The sequence below is a fragment of the Chiloscyllium punctatum genome, chromosome 11 (genome assembly GCF_047496795.1).
Source record: "Chiloscyllium punctatum isolate Juve2018m chromosome 11, sChiPun1.3, whole genome shotgun sequence".
NCBI lineage: Eukaryota > Metazoa > Chordata > Chondrichthyes > Orectolobiformes > Hemiscylliidae > Chiloscyllium > Chiloscyllium punctatum.
Window position 1 is genome coordinate 51970835 of NC_092749.1, and position 23239 is coordinate 51994073.

At 39.2% G+C, this 23239-nt stretch overlaps 1 protein-coding gene across 7 annotated transcripts in view; it reads left to right on the plus strand.

The window, feature by feature from the left end:
• LOC140482978 (tyrosine-protein phosphatase non-receptor type 14-like) overlaps positions 1 to 20089 on the plus strand; it is a 259454-nt gene extending 239365 nt beyond the window's left edge. For all 7 annotated transcript variants that reach the window (XM_072580789.1, XM_072580788.1, XM_072580790.1 and 4 more), the window contains 4 exons: positions 3193 to 3321; positions 5375 to 5609; positions 8863 to 9026; positions 12803 to 20089. In XM_072580789.1, coding sequence (XP_072436890.1) covers positions 3193 to 3321; positions 5375 to 5609; positions 8863 to 9026; positions 12803 to 12931 — 657 coding nt within the window. In that variant the 3' untranslated portion in view covers positions 12932 to 20089. The remainder of the gene's footprint in view (positions 1 to 3192; positions 3322 to 5374; positions 5610 to 8862; positions 9027 to 12802) is intronic.
• Positions 20090 to 23239: the final 3150 nt, after the last annotated feature.

Below are 23239 nucleotides of genomic sequence, written 5' to 3' on the forward strand. Positions count from 1 at the left end.
CCTCAACTTGTGCTGTACATTTAAAAACATTTGTCTTATTTTTGATCATGTATATTTTTGAACAATAGTTGGGAAGTAATGTCTGAAATGATATTTCATAAAGAATCAGATTATCACACTTTTGTAGTCATGAGTTGAATCACCATCAATTCATTGCCCCATACTGATGTTGGTAACTGTTTCAAAGTTTGATGGATTAGGGTCTGTTTATGTTCAATGGTGGCTCTTTTGCTTATGCATCCTGAATACATAATATTCTGTTAAATAGGTGGGCAGTTCCAAAAATATTTTATTAACTGGTGGATTGCTGGAATTACATCCCCTCAGGTGGCTTTATTTTTATTTGAGCATTCACTTGTGGTTTTTATTTCGAGTGAAAGTTGTGCACCTTCAGTCATGATAAAAGTCCTTAATTTTTAGAAATCTATTCTTAAATAAATAGATTCAATAAATCTTATCCTCTGAAAGGACTATATTACCAAGGGGGAGGCCTGTGACCTGAAACCAGCAGCTGAGTGATTTTTAGAATGAATTTTAATGGGTCCCAAACACTACACAGTGTTTCTGCTTTCCTCACTTTTGCTATATCTGTGAAAGTGTTTGCTGTCGATTAATTGTTGTCCCAACAGCTAGAGGCTAACAGCCTTTAGGTTACTGCTGCACATAGACATTTATACTGCAGTCAGTGATGCTCTGTATTGTAATGGATCCTACTCCTTGAACTCACATATTTCCCATGTTTTGTCAATCTCACAAAATGCTATTGATCTTGTACTTAAAAGCAACTGATAAAGTTGCACTATTTAGCAACAGAAACTGCGAACAGTAGACCTTCATAAGAACAATGATTCCAGCTGTAGAGAGCAACAAAATGATTTCACTGATTCTCAGTCCTATCCAGACATTATAAAAATGGCAGTACTCCATGTAACATTGCATGGTACATCAAAGCAAAACCTCACAATTTATATTTATGTGACACAATTGTAGGTGCATTTTAAACAGTCGTCAGGAAGGTTCTTCTACAATTCTTTCAGAAGCAGCACTGTGACTAACCCAAATGTCATTAGTCCAGTAATAGCAGAGAACTGCTATTTTGGGGTCTTCGGAACCATGGATGTGAATGCCTATTCTGTTTTTGGCTAACATCAGATGTAAAACACTGTCCTGAAACTGGCACAAGTTAAAAATATGTTGCCTAAATCCTTTTATTGCTGTGGTTCTGTAACTTCTGTTCAATTTGCTCAGATGCAAAACTTGATAAAATGAACTAATGTCTCAAAATTGGTTAACTATCTGATATTGTGTTAACTTACAAAGCAGGCAAAGAGATCATTATATTGAATATACCTTCAAGTGAGATACAGTGATTCATAATCACTGAAGGTCTTAACTGCATGTTTGCCACACAGACTGTTAACAAATAGAACATGAAACATAAATTTAAAAAAAACTTTCTTTGTGTTCTTAACTTCAACTTACATTGGTATTTTATATTGCTTGGCCCACAAAGTAGGAGGCAGGTCTTAAGCTGCTAGTTACCACTTAAGGGTGTACTTTGATTGGACTGGTTTCAGTCAAAGATATATTATCAGCCTTTACTTTTGTACCCAATATTTCATCTTATCTATTTATCTATACTGTTGATAGACTAGAATCATTCCTGTTTGTATTATGTTATGCCAACATCCTACTCATGAAAGCCTTTTTGCCATCTCTACATATGACATTCAGTACATATATTACTTCAATGGATTCTGTGAACCACTATCCCATAGAGAATGAAAATAGATTAATAACATTGTTGTGTTGTTGAATAACATATACTGTTTAATAAAGCCAGAAACTTTCCCATTTTAAAGAGGGAATATTATTCTGCAATGTTACGCCAATTAAACAAAAGGAGTCTGTTAATACAGCAGATGTTGTGCAGAATTTAATGACTCCCTCTCCTGGAAGTGGGCTCAGAGGTTGGGGAGGGGCCTTTGGATTGGACATGAGGGTGTGAGACATGGACCACAGCACCTTAATTCCTCCACTCTGTCAATCTCAGGATGGGAGGCTGGAGGATGACCTCATTGCCTCAACAAGGCCAATTGAGTGGGTCTTAAGTAGCCACTTTCTGGAAGCAGACAGGGACTTGTCATGAAAGGAGACTATACCATTTTCCTGCTGCCTCAGTACAGTAAGTCCTTTGTTCTCAGGTGTTCAGTCTAGTTGAGGGCCACCACATCAGGATAGGAGTTTCTTTGAAAGCAACCAACCTACTTTTGCTTTTGACCCTCATTACCTCCAAATCACTGCTCGAAGCCTTCTCCCAGCAGACCTCAGCTTATCGACAATTGCCTCTATCTGGGGATCCAGCCACAGTCCTGGAGTTCAGCACAAGTGTTTTACTAGCAGTGGTCCTGTTCCTGGTGGCACTGTTGGTATTGGAGATCTGCGAGCCTCTAACCCACATTGATTGGAGGTGGAATTTGTGCCTTACTGGGAACTTGATCACGTCTGGCGCTGAACACTGTCCTGGTACACGATCAGAGTGGTGCTGGCAAAGCAGGTCAGGCAGCATCCTGTCCTGGTACAGTATACGCCAAATTGTCTGGCTATTGCATCTGGTTTCCCAGAAATAAGTGCTGCAGAATTCCTCAATTTTTTTAAGCAGTGTGAGATTCATGCCCCCAACTCTGGCCCAACCATGGGTCAGTATTAAATTCTGCCCATTCTGCCTGTCTGCTGGATGTAGACTGGCTATTCTATAACCTGCAACACATCTCGATGCCAGCATCACAAGAACACTTCTTGTTGCATGCAGTGTCATTATCATTTGCCATGTGACATTTGTGAGCTCATATGCCAGCAGTCACAAATTCCAGCTCATTTTATCTTCTGGTCCCATGCCTACCAGAAAGAGGAGTTAATCACCACAACTCAATCTACACAAAGGACTGCTGTTGCCAATAAGTTAGAAAGATTTATTTCATCAACCTGCATTACATTCTGATCCAGGCGCCAAAGTTAGCAAACTGATGTGCTCACGTATTGTGCTGCACAGTCTTTCAAGAATATTACTTTTTAAAACAGTTAGTGTGCTTTTTGCACTTGGAATGGGGTAATCCTTTTGAAGCATATAATGGAGAATACTAACTAATGCAGACTGTTTGTTTATACGTTCTTGTGGTTTCTAATTGACAGGTTACAGTTGCTGGAGAAGACTGGCATTATATTGCCACACAGGGACCCCTGCCACATACATGCCATGACTTCTGGCAAATGGTTTGGGAGCAAGGAGTGAATGTTATTGTCATGGTTACAGCAGAAGAAGTGAGTTCTGTGTTGTTGAGTTTAATATTTCTAACATAGGACACTGTGCAGGAAATTGTTGAATTCAATATTCATTTTGCTCTTACGGCTGCCTGTTGATGGGCATATATGCGTGATGGTTTGAAGATATTCAACTCACTTGGAACCATTTCTCATTGTGTTGTCTCAAGTAAAGAAAGCACCATATCCAACATAAGTAAAACTAATGGATAGAGTGAACTGCTGAGTTTTAGCCACAAGAATGGTACAAAATTAAATTTCTACTGGGAACATATGACCAGGTGTCACATTGCTGCTGCCGTTCTTCATTTCAAATTTAGAATAAAAAAAAGACTTCATTTAGAGGAAAGAAGTCATGAAAGTTGACAAGCTATTGTGAAGGTAGCTATGGAAGTCAGTGGCTTTATAGTGAATGGACATGGACAGTTTATTCCCCGAATTGGAGACAGAGAGGTCAAGGAAAGGAAGGGGTGTGTCGGAAATGGATGATGTGAAAGTTATAAAGGGGTGGAAATTGGAGGCAAAATGAACAAATCATTCAAGGCCCTGGCAGGAGCATGAAGTGGTACCAAAACAGTCATCGGTACCAAACAAAGAGTTATAGAAGGGGACTGGAACAAGGATTGTTCCACATATCCCATAAAGAGGCAAGACATAACTGGCAATCATGTGGGTGCCCATTACCACTCCTTTGACTTGGCCGAAGTGAGATGAAATAAAGGAGAGATCGTTCAGTGAGAGAACAAGTTCAGCCAGGCAGAGGAGAGTGGGGTTGGATGGGGATTGCTGAGGCCTCTGGTTGAGGAAGAAGCTGAGAGCTCTCAGACCATCCTGGTGGAGGCTGGAGGGATAGAGGGATTGGATATCCATAGTGAACAGGAGGCATTTAGGGCCCAGCAACTGGAAGCTGTCAATATGGTGGAGGAGATCAGAGGAATCGCAGATGTAGGTGGGCAGGGTCTGGACAAGGGGGAAATGATGGAGTCAGGGTAGGAAGAAGTGAGCTCAGTGGGGCAGAAACAGGCTGACATAATTGGCCAACCAGGGGCAAACTGCTTTGTGGATTTTGAGAAGGAGGTAGGAACAGGCTGTCTGGGATTGGGAGACTATAATGTTGGAGGCAGCGGAGGGGGGAGGATTTGTGGAGGTAATGAGGTCAGTGACAATCTTGGCAACAATGGCTTGATGTTTGGATGTGGGATAAACAAGCCAGGTTTAATATTAATCTCCACTATCAAATTCAGAAACAAAAACAAGTACATCAGATATTGATGGTGACTGTCCATTATATTTCTACTCAGTGGTATTTATGGAGCATCATATGGGCCAAAGCAGTATGCAGACCTAATGTCACCTATCACTTTTGAATTTTGAAACCTGAACCATTAGTTTCATGCCTGCTGTTTTAAAACTATATGGTAGCTTCTGTCATGTAGTGTTGCTGTTTGTCAGGAGTTTTGTGGAGGATTTATATGGTAAGGAACCTGTGGAGAATGAAGGTAGATGATCACTTCTTGTTCCAGTCTCCATAAATCTGAACCACATTAAATCTTTCACTAATGCATGTCGTCAGTAACAACATGACCCAGGGGATAATTTACAATCCCTAGAAAGGGAGAAGGCAAATTGGTATGATGATTCCTTTCAGTGTGTTAATTGCACATCCCTCCTTCAAATACTCAAGCTATTTCTCTGCTGATCCTCATTCTTATGTCAAATTGATCATGTAGCCCACTTATACTGCCACTGTGACAGATTTTTGTTTCCTAATTTTCATTCAGGTGGTCTTCGTGTACTCATTCTTCCTGTGAATAAAATTATATCATTGCTCTGATATTTTAGAAGTAAACTGTCACAGGAAACAGGATTTTGTCCATTCTTTTACTGTCATCTTAGTATGAAAAAGTTGCGTTTGTTCTTTCTACGTGGCGAATGGTGATGTGTAAAGGGACTCTGCTTGAAGGAAATTATCATTGATTATATCTTTTGTTCTAAAATGAAAACCCTGAAATTAAGCTTTCTAACATTAATGAACTTATCCTTTCTCACTTAGGAGGGAGGAAAACCAAAGACTCATCGATACTGGCCCAAACTGGGTTCGAAGCACAGCTCAGCAACTTATGGGAAGTTTAAGGTGACAACCAAATTCCGCACAGATTCTGGTTGCTATGCAACAACAGGTTTAAAGGTCAAGCACCTTTTGTCTGGACAGGAGAGGACTGTGTGGCACTTGCAATACACAGACTGGCCAGACCATGGCTGTCCAGAAGATGTACAGGGTTTTTTATGTAAGTATCACAATACCCATCATCATATATTACGTTGTGTGTCAAACAGAGTAAAGCATTAACTTTATCATTTCAAGAATTTTTTTGTAAATAGGCCTCAATTAGAATCCAGTGCGAAGCATTTGTATACTAAACATCACTGTTTGCTTTAAAGCAGCGATATTTATATATAATAATATTTAAACTGTGGCCTATAGAACATGTACAGCTGGCAACCTGATTCAAGTAACCGACAGAGTGCAGTTTTACTTACCAGTTACTAACCCACTTGAATGTTGAATGGCTGGATTTTGGGTAAATGCTGTTCTTAGACTTGATGATGAATAAATTCTAATTTGGCCTGGTTAGCTAAAGTTAATCAAGAAACATGTAAGTTAATAGCAAATGGATCTGTATTTTATGTATGACCGTTTAGACTCCATGGCAAATACTAACCTGTGACAAAGCCAAATAAAAACTTTGAACATTTATGCTTCAAAATTCGAGACACAGCCACATTACCCTACATTACAATTTGTTGTTCATAGAATCCCTACAGTGGAAACAGCCTGACAAGTCCACTCCAATTCTCTGAAGAGCATCCCAACCAGACTCATCCCCCACTAGCCTATCCCTGTAACCCTACATTTCCCATGACTATTCCTGGACACAATGGGAAAATTAGCATGGTACAATCCACTTAACCTGCACATCTTTGGACTGTGGGAGGGAACGCATGCAGACAGGGGAACATGTGCAAACTCTACACAGACAGTCGCCTGAGGCTGGAATTGAACCCAGGTCCCTGTTGCTGTGAGGCAGCAGTGCTGACCACTGAACCACCATGCACCTCCCCCCTCCAGAACTTTGAATTTCTGGTATCTCTCAGGAAATGCCAACTTTAGTTCATGGTTTAGACAAGGTTTCTATAACTTGCAAACTCAAACGTTGTGCTTACTCACAATTGTAACAACAAGGAACAGGATTTTTCTTGATACCATCTCAAATTGATCTTAGAGACAGAACTCAGCAAAACTCCAGAGTTAAGCATTTTGATAACTATACTTCATCCCCAAGTAGACATAACCACAATGAGTCTTTAGGAATATCATTAAATGATTCACCATCTTTTCTTTTTAAAATGGTTATTCCTTTCATATGGGAATGATGTAATTAAAAAATTGCTATAAATCATTTTAAAATTAGAGGATGTCGCATAAGGAAGGATGGTTCATATAATTCCATGCCAGGAATGTTATATAGGTGGTCTTGATTGTGAATGACATTACTGCTTGCCTAATTGTGCAGTAGAAATAGATTCATTATTTTAGATACGATTTAACATTTAATTGCTGGTTTTCAAAGGCTATTATAAGAACTTAGTACAAGCGAATATTTAAAAGCTAAACAGGATTTAATGTTTTTAGGACAACTGAAAATGCAAATAAATCCTACCATACCAGTATGATCCAGTTGTGAAATGCAAAGAATAAGCAAAAAACAAGTCTTAAGTATTCAATCAATTAATTTTCTCTTCTGAATAATCATTTGTGTGAACTCTGAAGTTTATTCTCATTCTCTGTAACCTGCACCTTCCTGTAGACATATCAAGCTGGATTTTCATCAAGAAGATGAACAACTGGAGTCAGGAGAGGTCCAGACCCCACAAATCCATTCCCAATAAGGAAATCTCAACATACCATATTTTCATTCCAGGACCACTCTCAGCCGAGGCAGGTCTGAGGTGGCAGTGTAGGATGGGGAGGCTAGCACGCTAGAAGATTTGGTTTATTAGTGGGATATCAGCACAGCTGATCATCAATTTTAGGCTCTCAAGTCCTTATCTATGGGACTGTCCATGCCCCAGTGTTCCTCTTGCATCCACTATGTTCACTCTTCCCATAATCTACTATATACACCAGAAATGAGCCATTGACAAGTCTAAAAGGTTCTTGAAATGCACGTGAAACTGACATAATAAGCAAAAATTGTCCTAAAAACATCAAATCAGCAGTTTTGAAAATTTGCTGAAAACAAGGACAGCTAATCTTTTGCATCTTTGAAAAGGTCGATCAACCACAGCACAGGATCAGTGACTAAAAAGCTTTTATTCGTTTTACCTTTTAATCTTCTGTAAATAAACACACAGGCATTAAAAAACCTCTGAAAGAATAAATTATTGCAAGGATGCCAAGGATGTCAGTAGTAAATAGCTTCCAGCCCCCTCTCTTTGGCTATTAATATTATTTGCTGAGCTAAGTGGATATGTCATTTTTAAAGTGCAGCCACACATTCATAATGAGGCCATCTGACAACTTTATTCACATAAAGGCAGTTAGATAGGTGGGTATAGCGTCTGTTTTTACAGATGTGTGCCAGAGATGAAAACCTGATAAAGCCAGAGATTCTCAGCCCTAAACATTTATTTGTGTACATGACCAATCATCACATGCTTTACCCATTTTCAAATATTTTGAAAGAATAAATTACTGAAGATAATCAAGCCATGACGTAAAGAAGCTGCCTTGAGATGAACAGCTCTCTTGATATGACAGAGAAATACACTGCAGTTCACCTGAATACACTGACTGCTCTGCTGTTGTTCCAAATTCATACATGCACTCATTTGCACATCATACGAAAATAGTTTATAACAAATTCACTCAAAAAACCTAAAGACTGAACTTCAGTTTTAAATATTGTTAACTGAACCCTGCGTTATAGCTTCATCCTTGGAAGATACAATCTAAAACCAGCTGTGAAATATAGCATGCAGGATATAGAGAAAAATTCAGCTCCCTATTGGATTCCTATCACTGGGCTAACCATGGTTTTGTGTATAAACTCTTCTGTCCTTGAAGTTCAAGGCATTTCACATAATCTGCTCTAGAATGCCAACTGTTGGATTGTAACCATCTGAATTCTTCGTCACTTCATTGAATGATATTGCTGTAGACAAGAGTTTAATGCTAATAAAATACCCTAAATTGTCATTAAACATTTGCCTTCACAAACTACTTTCAGTTACTGGAAAGATGCCCTTGAAAGGAGGTGTTGTGTAGGGGATAGAATTGCAGTGCTGTGAAGAGATGCTAATAGGTAAAGAATCTGGGTGGAAGAACATTAAATCATAATTTATCTTTAGGATCTCAGGCATTTCTTTTTACTAAATTATAACCAGTTTAACTGTTTCATCCTACTGGAGGTCATTTTTGCATGTTGACAGAGCCAAGTTTGTTTGTTACCATCAGTCCTTTCTGTTTTAATTTTTCAGCTTATCTCGAAGAAATTCAGTCTGTCCGTCGACACACCAACAGCATGCTGGATTCTACCAAGAGCTGCAACCCACCAATAGTTGTGCATTGCAGTGCCGGAGCTGGACGAACAGGAGTGGTGATTCTAACAGAAGTTATGGTTGGTTGTCTGGAGCATAATGAGGTGAATGCAACAGATGGTTTTGAAAATGCATTTGATCAACTTCTTGATCCATGGTGTGCTAGTTAGCAGTTAATTTGTCAAGTGCAAATGTCTTCATCGAATTTTACACAATATTTCCAAACCCCCATGTATGTTGCATAAAAATGGAATATGCTATTGTTGGGTCCTACTTCCTGACAACTCGAGATAGACTGAAGATAGGCGGAGAACGTTGACCACTCTTCTTCTGCAGTGGCATCAGTACTTTGTACTGTGTTATTAGCTATTTTGTTTGCCTGCATTCCTGAGCACTGACGCTCTTTTCTATTGAGTACGACTATTCATTGCATGCACTTTTCTAAAGTTAGTATTTTAGTGAGTGAACCTTCTCCATGAATTGGCAATAAGTGTTAGTTTGCCACTGATGCTCAATTCCATGAGCACTTGTTTTAAAAAAGGCTGTCCACTTCCAACCCATTTTGCGTATCAGTTTCCATCTGTTTCTTGACATTTGCATGAAAGTCATTATCTAATATTAAAATCATCATTTTAGCCCTATTTGTTTTGGAAGATATTGAACTATTATGGAAAATGTTACATTAGAAACTAGCAACAATCATACTAGGTTGAAGTTAATTCTTGTTTCTTGGCTTGATGATTCCAGTACACATATACCAGCTTCTGAACTGGGTAACCAGGATATAACGTAGAAAATCTGAAGAAATTTGTGAAATTGGAAGCATCAGATTTTTATTGCACATAACATCTCGTACCTATTTGGAACATCAGTTAGTACAAATTATGTAGCTAAACCTGTAAACTGCCAACTTAATCCATAGCTCCTACAAAGGATTGGAGCATCATAGTGCAGTTTTGTCATTTTTGTTGGACCCTTATTATGGGTAGAGCTAAATCTAAAAATCCAGGCTAAAATAGTACATGTTTATTTTCTGAAGCTAACTGGTTAAGATGGACAAGGATGCTTATATAGGGAAAAACAATGACTGCAGATGCTGGAAACCAGATTCTGGATTAGTGGTGCTGGAAGAGCACAGCAGTTCAGGCAGCATCCAAGGAGCAGCAAAATCAACGTTTCGGGCAAAAGCCCTTCATCAGGAATAAAGGCAGAGAGCCTGAAATGTGGAGAGATGAGCTAGAGGAAGGTGGGGGTGGGGAAAGAGTAGCATAGAGTACAATGGGTGAGTGGGGGAGGGGATGAAGGTGATAGGTCAGGGAGGAGAGGGTGGAGTGGATAGGTGGAAAAGGAGATAGGCAGGTAGGACAAGTCATGGAGACAGTGCTGAGCTGGAAGTTTGGAACTAGGGTGAGGTGGGGGAAGGGGAAATGAGGAAACTGTTGAAGTCCACATTGATGCCCTGGGGTTGAAGTGTTCCGAGGCGGAAGATGAGGCGTTCTTCCTCCAGGAGTCTGGTGGTGAGGGAGCGGCGGTGAAGGAGGCCCAGGACCTCCATGTCCTTGGCAGAGTGGGAGGGGGAGTTGAAATGTTGGGCCACGGGGCAGTGTAGTTGATTGGTGCGGGTGTCCCGAAGATGTTCCCTAAAGTGCTCTGCCAGGAGGCACCCAGTCTCCCCAATGTAGAGGAGACCATATCAGGAGCAACGGATACAATAGATGATATTAGTGGATGTGCAGGTAAAACTTTGATGGATGTGGAAGGCTCCTTTAGGGCCTTGGATAGAGGTGAGGGAGGAGGTGTGGGCGCAGGTTTTACAGTTCCTGCGGTGGCAGGGGAAGGTGCCAGGATGGGAGGGTGGGTTGTAGAGGGGGGGCGTGGACCTGACCAGGTAGTCACGGAGGGAACGGTCTTTGCGGAAGGTGGAAAGAGGTGGGGAGGGAAATATATCCCTGGTGGTGGGGTTTTTTTGGAGGTGGCAGAAATGTCGGCGGATGATTTGGTTTATGCGAAGGTTGGTAGGGCGGAAGGTGAGCACCAGGGGCGTTCTGTCCTTGTTACAGTTGGAGGGGTGGGGTCTGAGGGCGGAGGTGCGGGATGTGGATGAGCTGCGTTAGAGGGCATCTTTAACCACGTGGGAAGGGAAATTGCGGTCTCTAAAGAAGGAGGCCATCTGGTGTGTTCTGTGGTGGAACTGGTCCTCCTGGGAGCAGATACGGCAGAGGCGGAGGAATTGGGAATATGGGATGGCATTTTTGCAAGAGATAGGGTGGGAAGAGGTGTAATCCAGGTAGCTGTAGGAGTCGGTGGGTTTGTAAAAAAATGTCAGTGTCAAGTCGGTCGTCATTAATGGAGATGGAGAGGTCCAGGAAGAGGAGCAAGGTGTCAGAGATGGTCCAGGTAAATTTAAGGTCAGGGTGGAAGTTGATGAATTGCTCAACGTCCTTGCGGGAGCACGAGGTGGCGCCAATGCAGTCATCAATGTAGCGGAGGAAGAGGTAGGGAGTGGTGCCGGTGTAACTACAGAAGTTCTACATAGCCAGCAAAGAGGCAGGCAAAGCTGGGGCCCATACGTGTGCCCATGGCTACACCTTTGGTCTGGAGGAAGTGGAAGGATTCGAAGGAGAAATTGTTAAGGGTGAGGACCAGTTCGGCCAAACGAATGAGAGTGTCAGTGGAAGGGTACTGTTGGGGACGTCTGGAGAGGAAAAAACGGAGGGATTGGAGGCCCTGGTCATGGCGGATGGAGGTGTAGAGGGATTGGATATCCATGGTGAAGATGAGGCATTGGGGGCTGGGGAAATGAAAGTCTTGGAGGAGGTGGAGGGCATGGGTGGTGTCTCGAACGTATGTGGGGAGTTCCTGGACTAGGGGGGATAGGACAGTGTTGAGGTAGGTAGAGATGAGTTCAGTGGAGCAGGAGCCTATCCTTCCCCCACCTCACCCTAGTTCCAAACTTCCAGCTCAGCACTGTCCCCATGACTTGTCCGGACTTGTCCTACCTGCCAATCTCCTTTTCCACCTATCCACTCCACCCTCTCCTCCCTGACCTATCACCTTCATCCCCTCCCCCACTCACCTATTGTACTCTATGCTACTTTCTCCCCACCCCCACCCTCCTCTAGCTTATCTCTCCACGCTTCAGGCTCTCTGCCTTTATTCCTGATGAAGGGCTTTTGCCCGAAACGTTGATTTTGCTGCTCCTTGGATGCTGCCTGAACTGCTGTGCTTTTCCAGCACTACTAATCCAGGATGCTTAGATAAGCAGGTGGCAAGACTGTTCATCAGAATTTTTTTTCAAAAGAGGCTGTGAAACCATCAAGGATGTGACTGAGAATATTTCTGTCGGGTATTCCTTTCTTTAACTTAATGTAAGAAGACAGTACTGAGTATTTTTTCCTTGTCCCTTCTATCATTCCCTCCCACTCCTTAAAAGCTAAGTATTTAATACACCAGAAGTCCCTGATGTTGAGGAAATGCTTTAAAATTTCAAGACAACTGCTGTGTCTTCAGGGTCTGGGCTGTGTCATATCTTGCTCCACACACACTGCACCCCATCTAGAGTGCATTATTGTGTTCTTCAACTGAATATGTTGTTTCTGAAAGTCAGTACTAGTAATCCAATATCACAATCCATCCTTGAAATAAATGAGAAAAGCAACAAAACTTTAGTCAAACTATTATTCGACTTTGGAATAATTATGAAAAATGTATTTGTAGAATCTGAAACAACAACTGCCTTTTTCTAAGCTCATATTCTTGGGAATAATATGTATATTTGTTTGTACTTTTTTAAAAAATCCATTTTCCCATATTAGATTGTTTTAAAAATCCAGTGTATCAGTTTGTGTATTAACATATCATCATTGCTGTTCTGTTTCAGAAGCTGGAAGTGCCAGCAATGCTCGGATTTCTCCGACAACAGAGAATGTTAATGGTTCAGACAATAGCTCAGTACAAGTTTGTCTACCAGGTGCTCATTCAGTTCCTGAAGAACTCTCGGTTGATTTAGATGTGAATTCACAAACGCTGTATTTAAACAACCTTAACAATTAGCAGTGGAAATGGAGCTAGCTTTCTTTCCCAGAAAAAGTGCAACTCAGTCCATCAAGTTTTTGTCAAGTGATACCTTGAATTTTGGAACTGTGCCCTTTATGTTGTGAGTTTTGTTGATTTTAAAGCTGCTGTTGAATCCTTCCATACAATTCTAAAATACTGAGCATAATAGCAAAGAACAGGACATTCTGTGTGCACACTTAACATGAGTGAATGGTGGCATTCTTTTGCAGTTGCTGTGCTTCTAATTGCACAGTGATGGTCCAGAATGATGTTTTCCAATTAAACAAATGGAGCACTGTCCGCCTTGTAGACTTGTAAAGAAGACGTACATTCAAGAGCTAAACGTGTGTTGGAAATGCTGCTGTATTAACTTGAGCAATATTCCTTTAACATTGCCTTACTCTCATCATTAAAATACCTAAAAATATCAGAGGGACTGATCCATTTCATAGCAACTTGAGGATGACCCAATGATTTTATAAACCTTTAATAAAGATTATAAATTTTGTATAATTGACAAAAGCTGGTTTGCATAGTTATATTTGCAATTTTGAGCTAATTACCATCTCTTTTTAACAGCAATAACACAATGATAATTTGTTAGATTACTTTGATTGTTTAGTATGAAAACAATGGTAACACAAACTTTAACCTTTTTGAACATTATTCTCCTTGACACTTCATGCTTCTTGGCATGATTGCAAACATTATGGATGCAGTTACAGACCACGCCTCAAGGTGGCAAAGTTTCCAGGAATATAGGACAGATTTATAACCACAGCAACATCAGAGCTCGTGTATTAATAGAAGCTGTATGGATATCCCCGGTATTTTGGTGGTTTCACTGGTGATTAGTGACAGGATTGAAAGAGATACTATTCCCATAAATAGCAGGAGATTCTACGGAGAGATTGAGACATCTGACTGTGGCACCGTCAGCACTGTGTTGACATTTCACTTTGATTAGTGTTATTTCGCTATTTTTAAGGAAGCCAGAATCTTCCACATTGCAACATGTTAGGAATTCTCAGAGTTAAATATTCAGCAGCTGCTGGTAATTGGAGGAATGAGATATATCTCTGGGAAAAGAAAATGTTTCTATATTGGGAATTAATCAGATGTGTGGCTGAATTATTATCTAGCTATATAATCATCTGGTCAGTTATTAAGCAAACAGTACATGTTTCTATCAGAGACAAGAGATGAAACTTTGTTACTTGTTCAAAGAAGTAGCAGAATATTGCTTGTATCTTTAATGACTTAATAAGTAAATGTACCCTGGGTTACGGAGTGGGGCATTGATTGGTATAACAGTTTAAGATTGAAAATATTTAAATAGCATGACATGGTTTATTCCTGTGGAATTCCAGTGAGTTACCAGTCTTGCCCAGTTTCAGGAATGTTGAATTACTTTCTTGAAGGATAAAAGGAAAATTAGTCATTCGGAGGTATATTCACACAAACACAACCAACACTACAAGAGGCCTGCAGCATGTTGCTATTATCCAGTTATGATCTGGGTTCTTCTAAAACTTTTATAAAGATGTTTGACCCTTAAACTAGCAACTGATACCTGGTCCCCTAATTGTAAGTGCAGTATTTTTATTCTATGACTAACACATGAGGCTGTTCTTTTTATTATTAAACTGAGTTGTCTGTTAAAGCTGGCTTCAAGCACTAGAATTTATGCTGAGTTGCATATTACACAGACTTTACTCAAGGAATGAAACTACTGGCAACTCCTACAAACTACAGAAAATGCTGAAATTCTCATCTGGTAAGGTATCAGCCCTCAGCCCAAACATTAGTCACTCTTTCTCTCTAATGTAAGGTTTAAAGTGCATTGTTTGCTGATGATTATGCAGTATTCAATTTGTGATTCCACTGACACTGCTGTAGTCTTTACATTAGTGCAACAAGACCTAGAGAACATTAAGATATAGGTTGATAGGTGTTAAAAAAAATTCATGGCACACGAGTGCCAGGCAGTGACCATCTTGCCTCAACGTTCAATAGCAGCACTGAATCCTTCATCATCAAAAACTTTTGACTAGAAACTGAACCGGTTCACCCATAAAAATGCTATAGCGACAAGACTAGCTCAGAGGCTGGGATTTATGCAGTGTATAACTTATGTTCTGACTCCCCAAAGTCTGACAAGTATCTGCAATGTGCAAGTCTGTAGTCTGAAGAAGTACTCTCCACTTGCCTGGATGAGTGCTGCTGCAACAGCACTCAAGAAGCTTAACGTAACACATGACAAAGTAGACCTCTTGATTGGCACTGTATCCAGCAACTTAAACATTCAGTGCCACAACCGCTGACACACAGTGGAAGCTTTGCGCACCATCTGCAAGATGCATTGTAACAACTTGCAAAGCCTCCTTCAACAGTATCTTCCATACCCACAATTTCTACCACTTAGAATCACAGGGACAACACATGCATTGGAACACCATCACCAGCAAGTTCTCCTCCAAGTGTCACACCATGCTGACTTGGAATTATATCACCATTCCTTTACTGTCATTGGATCACAATCCTGTAACTCCTCCCTTCAAGCTGTAGTTCTACCGACACCACATGGACAGCAACCATTCAAGAAGGTGACTTAGTGCTACCTTAGTCAGTTGGGAATGGGTAGTAAATGTTAGCCTGGCCATTGCATTCTCACAAAAGTACAGTTCTGAGTTCTGAAACATTAACTGTTACTTGCACAACAGATACTACCTGTCCTGAGTGCACCCAGGATTTTCTGTTTGTGTTTCAGTTTTTCAGGATCTGCTTTATTTCTTCCTCTACAATCAAATTGAATTGACATTGTAGGGTACAGCAATATGTGAATAAAATTTTCATCTGCTCTAATATATAAAAAAACAAAAACCTCTTCATGTGGAGTAACAGTGTTATTTTAATTTATTTTATATATTCAGTTTAAGTATCCTTTTGAAAACTATATTAAGAGGATTAAACAGAAATAACACAAAATGGTCAATTTTATTTCTGAATCTTATTACTTTTTATACAAATAACTAGTGCCAAAAATGAGACATCAGAAGGATATTTTCATTGTTATCCTTTTTACTTTGAAACTTTTTTTTTGCAATAACTATATTTACCTCTGCACTGCAGAGAAAAAGATGTTTACATAGCTGGAGGTTAAGTCCAATTTAAAATTGATTGTTGAGTTAATGTTTGTAATATGGTCATTCTTATAAATATTAGGACAAATTATTTTGGTCTCTGGGAAGGTATTTTCTTAATCGTAAGGGGAAAACTAGTTTGATTCATTATTATGTTACATTTCAATAAGGATTTATAAATAAACGTTAACTGTTCATGAACAACTCTAAATTATTTCTTGCACATCAGTGATAGTGTTGAGTGATTTAAAGAAATATACTGAAACATCAAACGATCCTCATCAATAGAATCATGGAATAGATTTATTTTTTTTTAATCTTGATGGCAAAATATTGCACCAGTTTTATAAAGGTTAATAAAGGTAGTAGAGGTAGAGAATAGGGACTGACTAAAGTAAGCCAGATAGGCCATAATAGCTATTCGCGTACTACTGTGTAGCTTCTGTGACTAGGTATTCATACCTTCATGTTGATGGAATGGATCACACAACTTTGATAGCTAGATATTGGGCAGAGAATTCTTTTAGCATGATGGTACAATAAGTTATTTAAGTTTTAGTAGGCAAATGACTTTTTTATTAGTGGTAGGGAAAGAAGATAAGCTCCCAACAACTTTACAGAGGGGACGGTGCTCCAATTACTAAAAATACTTATGTGGAAATAACATTAGAAAACTAACTTTAAATAACTTTGAGATGACTTAACCTTTGAGCAAAAGCCAAAGAAAGCCACCTGCATATCTCTCATCACCAGATACAAAAATGATCAAGTACAAACAATGTCAGAAATTGTATAATTTTTAGAATTGAAAAGAAATAATGTTAATAAAAAAAGTATTGTCATTGGCAAAAATAAATGGAGATATTTTGAAGATTTGAATGTAAAAGAATACAAAAGATAAAAGCTGAGTGAAGGTGCTATCATCCCTTCAATAATCACTAATGTTAAATTTAAGCAAAATTCAGTTTGGAGATTAAACAAGTTGTAAGTCTGGATTGTGCTATTTCAGTTTTAGTCAGGGTGCTGGGTACTATTATGTAAACTAAATGTGTGACATGTAGGCTCTGAAATTCCTGGAGTGCCCTGCTACGCTGCTTATTACCCTGTGAGGACCGCTAGGGTTAATAGGAAGACACCTGATTCTTATGGGGCAGATGTGCATTAGCACTATAAGAGGCAAATTGCTAATGCCTACTACATGCAGTTTGAAAATTCAGGGTCTGCCTATCATGGGATGGCATTGTCAGCAAAGCTCTGCTCCTCTTTGTAAATCAAGCTATTTGCCTTCCAATACCCTATGTAAGAAAACAATTAAAAATGTTCCCCTGCTCTGTATCCATTGGGTGGTACTCATTTTCATCCAGTTGAAAACCTATGCCATAACTCACTTAATATAGTGACCTCTGAAAGTATTCAGGTTGTGACAAGTTAAAATCATGCAACATTAGGAGTCACAGCATAGACTTAGCTCCCTGGTAATTTGCCCTGTAAGATTCCACTCTTTAGCAAGGCATTTGGAAATTACCAGTGAAAACGGAGTCTCGCTAAAATTATGACAAGTGATAGACAGAAGCTCCAAAGAAGTTCAGGGTTGTAGCTCAGCAGAATATTTTAGATTAACCTAAACTATGTGGTGGTTATCAGTAATCAACAGTTGAAAATATATTTCTCAGACCACCTCCTAGCAGCTAAATTTCACAGACAGTGCTTTATAGTTGAAGGGAGAAAGAAAGGAAGAATGGAATAACTTTGAATGGTTTAGATGCACACAATGTTCAGTGGGTTGATGAGAAGTAAATTCACAATTATCAGATTTAATAAAAACCCTTCTAGGAAAACTATTTTTTAATTGACTAATCTAAGATGGCTGGCTGATTGTGACTTTGCAAGCTCCTTCCACTGACTAATGCCGTTAAATTATATAAATACACAAACTAAGATCAGTTAACAGGATGGATTAAAAAGTCCAGTCTGAGTTTTTAATATGCTACTATCCATATTGTGTCTCAGTATTTTTTTGGCTTTTCAATATTGCTAAGGTATGAATTGTTGGAACACGTACTGTTAAACAATATTCTATATTGATTGCCAAATGATTGCCATACCTGAAATTGCAACACATTTGTTGCAATACCTATTGCATATTGTATTTGATGTTTGGAAATGCTGAATGGTTGGTTGGTTGACCAATTTTTAACATTGTTCTGATTCTTGACTTAATATGTTAAGAGCAGTAATCAAGCGCCAAAACCTGTTTGTTTGTTGCTTTTTGTTAAAATACTTTTGAATGTACACATTTTTTAATGCCTCTGTGATGTGTCTTAGGACTCTTTAACATGTTAAAGGCGCTTTTTTTATATTTATATATGAATAAATGCATTTATCACTGTAGGTTTGAGGTGCAACCAGAATCCTTTTCAATTTTTGGCTTAAACTTTGACCAGCTAATTATATTCAAAGTTACTTAGGCCCAATTGGAAATCAGGTGCTGCACAATTAGCTGTGTATTATTGCCAAAATATTAGGATACTTACCACAAGAAGCTCTGGATATCTTATTTAAAACAGCAAGTTTAAAAGTGGTCATGCAAGACCAATATAAAACCATTAATTTATCTTATAAAAATAACGTCATGACAACAACTTTGCTATAAAACAAGTACAAAATTTGTTGTACACTACATGGAGTAGGAGTGAAATTTGTCTTCATATAACTATATCTCACCCTGTTTGTGTCAGCTTTAAATGTACCAACTAACTCTTTCTTATATAAAACTGGAAAGAGCTTCATGCTGGAATTCACCAGAAGGTTGAACTGACCACACTTACTTCATTTAACTACTGACAGTAAATTTATTAAATCAAGTCCATTCTAAGTCCATTTTGTATTACAAGTATCCTGAATTGATAGGTGTTGAATTAGGGAATAAACATTTGTTTATAGGGAACATTCCTGTCATATTCTTTGATACATATGGACATTTACCTAAGCAGTGAATGGAAGTCAGTAAGACTGACATTCATTGTGTTAAGCATGCTGGTCCCTATCTTTACCAAGTAGCATGGTGCCATCAATTGCCAAATTCAATTGATACACACCCGATTTCACTCATTAGTTCTGAACTTCGTGCTAGTTTCATTACTAGAGATGCACATTTACTTGGATTTTAAAAAAAAACAAATGCAGTATGAGTGATAACAATTGTAGTAACTGGTTCCCTAGATCTGTTGAAAGGATATTTTTGAACATTTTAAGGTTCAAAGGTGCATAATGAACAACGCTCTTAATTTTGCCTTAGTGATCTCTTGGGACAATGCCCATGTAGTTTCTACTAATTTCCCATAGCTTCCCCAGATATCAACTGGACAGTTTGCTATTTTAATTTCTGGCCACATGCAGTTAATTTTTAGCAACGTGGTGATACTGGATTCAATTGAAATAGCTACTTGTTCTAAATCACTGCTCTGCATTTCATTTGGAGTTAAACCTTTAATTAGCACAAAAAGCCTGCATGTGTGTTATACTAACTCAGTGAAAGAGCATCTGCATTATAATTTATATTCGGCCCTATTGTGTTTATATGCCTGAAAAATATGTAACTTTATGATAGAAAGTTTAAGTCCATACCATACAGTTGCAACAAAACAATGGTTTTAACTACAATGAGTAGAATTGTCCTAATGTTCTGTTTAAACTATCTTCTGCTTGAAAACTAACAGCATGCTTATCAGAATACATATACCTGATGTAATAAGTGTATAAGCTTTTGTTTCCAGTTTGTATAAAACTGTGATACTACATGACAGTATTTTACATTTGATCTTGCTGCCTGTTATTTTTGTGGATACTGAGACCATTCAGCATTGCTTCACATGACTCATCAGAACAAAATTATCCCTTGTTTCCTGTGTAAATAATTATTTTGTATATGCTTTTCAGTGATAAATTTTCCTTATGAATGTACCAAACATTTTGTAAAAGATTGTCTATCATTCATATACACAATAAAGCATTTTTCCAAAAATTCCACTGTTCACAATAAGGATGGTAATCTCAATGTATCAGTGTTGACAGCTTCCAATACACACCTTAAAGTTTACTGATCAAACCACATCAGGCAATAGAACTATAGTGCAGAAGAGCAAAATGAACAACACAGATGCTAATGCATTACTAACACTATCTGAAACTGCATGATCCTGTTGCAAGGTAAGAGGGTTTTTTTGTGTTTACAACTTGTGCAATTGGCAATTTATTCAACTTTCATGGACCAGGGCAAGTGTTTGTTTACATTCACCCAAAAGCTGCAAGCAATCAAAAGAATCCCACTCGAGGCAATTTGTTTGAATGCAATCAAGTTGTGTGGAATTGTTTGCAAAACTTCATTGTACAAATTTGCTTGAATTATTACTGCCAATAGGAACTCTAGGCACTGAAGGCTGTGCTGGAACAAGGTCTTCAAATGCTGCTTCATTATTTTATTTGATCTTAAACTTTATTTGTTCAGTATCAGTTGATTCTGTATATGATCAAACTGCAGTGTTGTTGATACTGCAATTAGTTAATTCTTCATCTCCTTGGTTAGACTACAACTACACTGTAGTAATCTTAGGACAATTCATTTATTGTAATGTGGCAAATTACAAATTCCTTCAGAGCTCACCACCATGAAGATGGTCAGCTTGTGTAAAAGTATTTTGACTTTCCAGACAAATAGGTCAGAGTGATTGTTGTTTGCCTGCTGCACACAAAGAAAGTTCAAGCACAAAGCATAGGAATTTAGCTATGCAAAAAAAAAAAGTGGTAATTCCATTGCTAAATTTCTTGGGAGCTATTCTTTCCTTCTCTCCAACCACAGAACATTACAGCGCAGTATATGGAACCAATCTGAAGCCCAACTATCCTATACGATTCCATTCTCATCCATATGCATATCCAATGACCAGTTAAATGCCCTTAAAGTTGTTGAGCCTACTACTGTTGCAGGCAGTGTGCTCCATACCCCTACTACTGAGTAAAGAAACTACCTGGTGGCACGGCGGCTCCGGCAGTGGTTAGCACTGCTACCTCAGCGCCAGGGACCCGGGTTAGATTCCTTCCTCAGGTGACTGTGCAAACTCCACACAGACAGACATTCTCACTATGTCTGTGTGGGCTTCCTTTGGATGCTCTGGTTTCCTCCCCCAATCCAAAAGATGAGCAGGTCAGGCGAAATGGCCATGCTAAATTGCCTATAGTATCAGATGCATTTGTCAGGGGTAACTGTAGGGGAATGTTCTGGGTGGGTTACTCTTTAGGGGGTCAGTGTGGACTTGTTGGGCCAAAAGGTACTGTTTCCATACTGTAGGGAATCTAATCTAACCTGCCTGTGACATCTGTCCTATATCTAATCATCCCTCAATTTAAAGCTAATGTCCCATCATGCAAGCTAGCCATCACCATCCTAGGTGAAAAGCTGTTGGGAACTGGGTTTCTAATCTATATATTGAAGCGACATCATACCTGGTCAGTGATCAGCACCAAGTTCTTCAGCAGCCTTTGCTGCAATTGCAGGCAGACTTAGCCAAGTGTCACTGCTGGCAAAGAGATGTGGCTGAAGACTCAGCCAGTACCAGCAGTTCGTACAGATTGCCGATCAAGCCAGAGAATCAATTTCTATTTATTCTTGAGCTACTTGGTTCTGTTGAGCACAGAGGAGCCTAAACTAAACTCTGTACACATGGAAAAACAATTTTTAATTCAAAATGCAGGTGTCTTTCATTTTCCTGTCAAATTCACACAAACCTACAAGTTGTCCTTGAACTAGCTGAAAAGTTTGATTTTCTAATTTGAATAGTCCAGCCTAACTGCATATTTTCAAAGGTTCAGGTACGGGAAGTTTGAATAATTGATTGATAGCATCCTGTGAAAAAGAGGCCAGTTGTCCTGCACTGAATCATGCTAATATTATGCTCCACATTCTGAACAATTATTCATTCGCAAGAACTTTCTGGAACAGTTTCAGCATCCAGACAATCCAAGCAGAATTGGACAGAACAAAGTGCATACTGTATAAGAAACAGGCAATTTTCTTCTGCTTAAATTAACTAACTGGTCTGCACTGGGAGCTGGAGAGTCAGTCTTTGTCTACAGGCTATTTTTTTTTAAAAAAATCTTGTGCCTTCAAATATGGGGAATGCACAAGAGGCCATAATTAGAGTAGGACAGATATCCATTGTGAACTGGTGTAGAGTTGTAAACAGATTTCTAAGAGATAGGCCATGCAAGAATTTGGAAGCAATGATGGAAATTGAGATGTTGCTAGACCAGGAACCAAAGTAAGTCCGCATGGGAATAGGACTTCCTGCAAACTACCATTCTCCCAGTTTCCACTCTTACCAATGCCCCTAATTGGAGTGGAACATGATCAGCTCAAATTGTCACCATGGTCACCCTTATCAGACCATCACCCACAAAACAGAACTTCTGCCTGGAGAGATCCATTCCTGGGTGCCACTACAATTCATTGCTTTATCTGGCCCAGTTTAGTAGATTTTGAACCTGGACATGAAACAATACCTGCTCCTCTAGTCATGTGAATAAATACACTCTCCAAATCAGGAGGTATTACTATGCAGCCAGCATGTGCATGCTACACAGGGCTTTACTATTCCTCTTAAGTCTGTTTTTTCTACTATGATGAATTTACTACCTAAGCCATGAGTTCCCAAACTGTGGGACATTACTCCTTGAGAAACCAGGGTCAGAAGTAGGTTCCTTCTCCAAGGGAACAGCACGGAGGCAGAACAGCCCCGAGATCAGCTCGGATTCAGTAACATCAGAGTGTAATTTGTGTGTCACTACGGTTTGATGGGTATAGCCCAAGGGAATCATTTGCCTCAGTGCCAGAGCACCACTTATCCACAACACCCCCAGCTCAGGCTCTCAATTTTACCCCCCCGCTCCCCCAGTATTAGAATTACCCCTCTACTTTTTTCCTAAACTTACTCCTTTATACAATATGGCAATAGAACTGCATGCAGTGTGGTCTAACCAATTGTTTTTCCTTTTAAATTTGAATTCAGTTTTGAAGACACTTATAAGTGAGAAGGTTCTATAAATTAATAGTATCCACATGA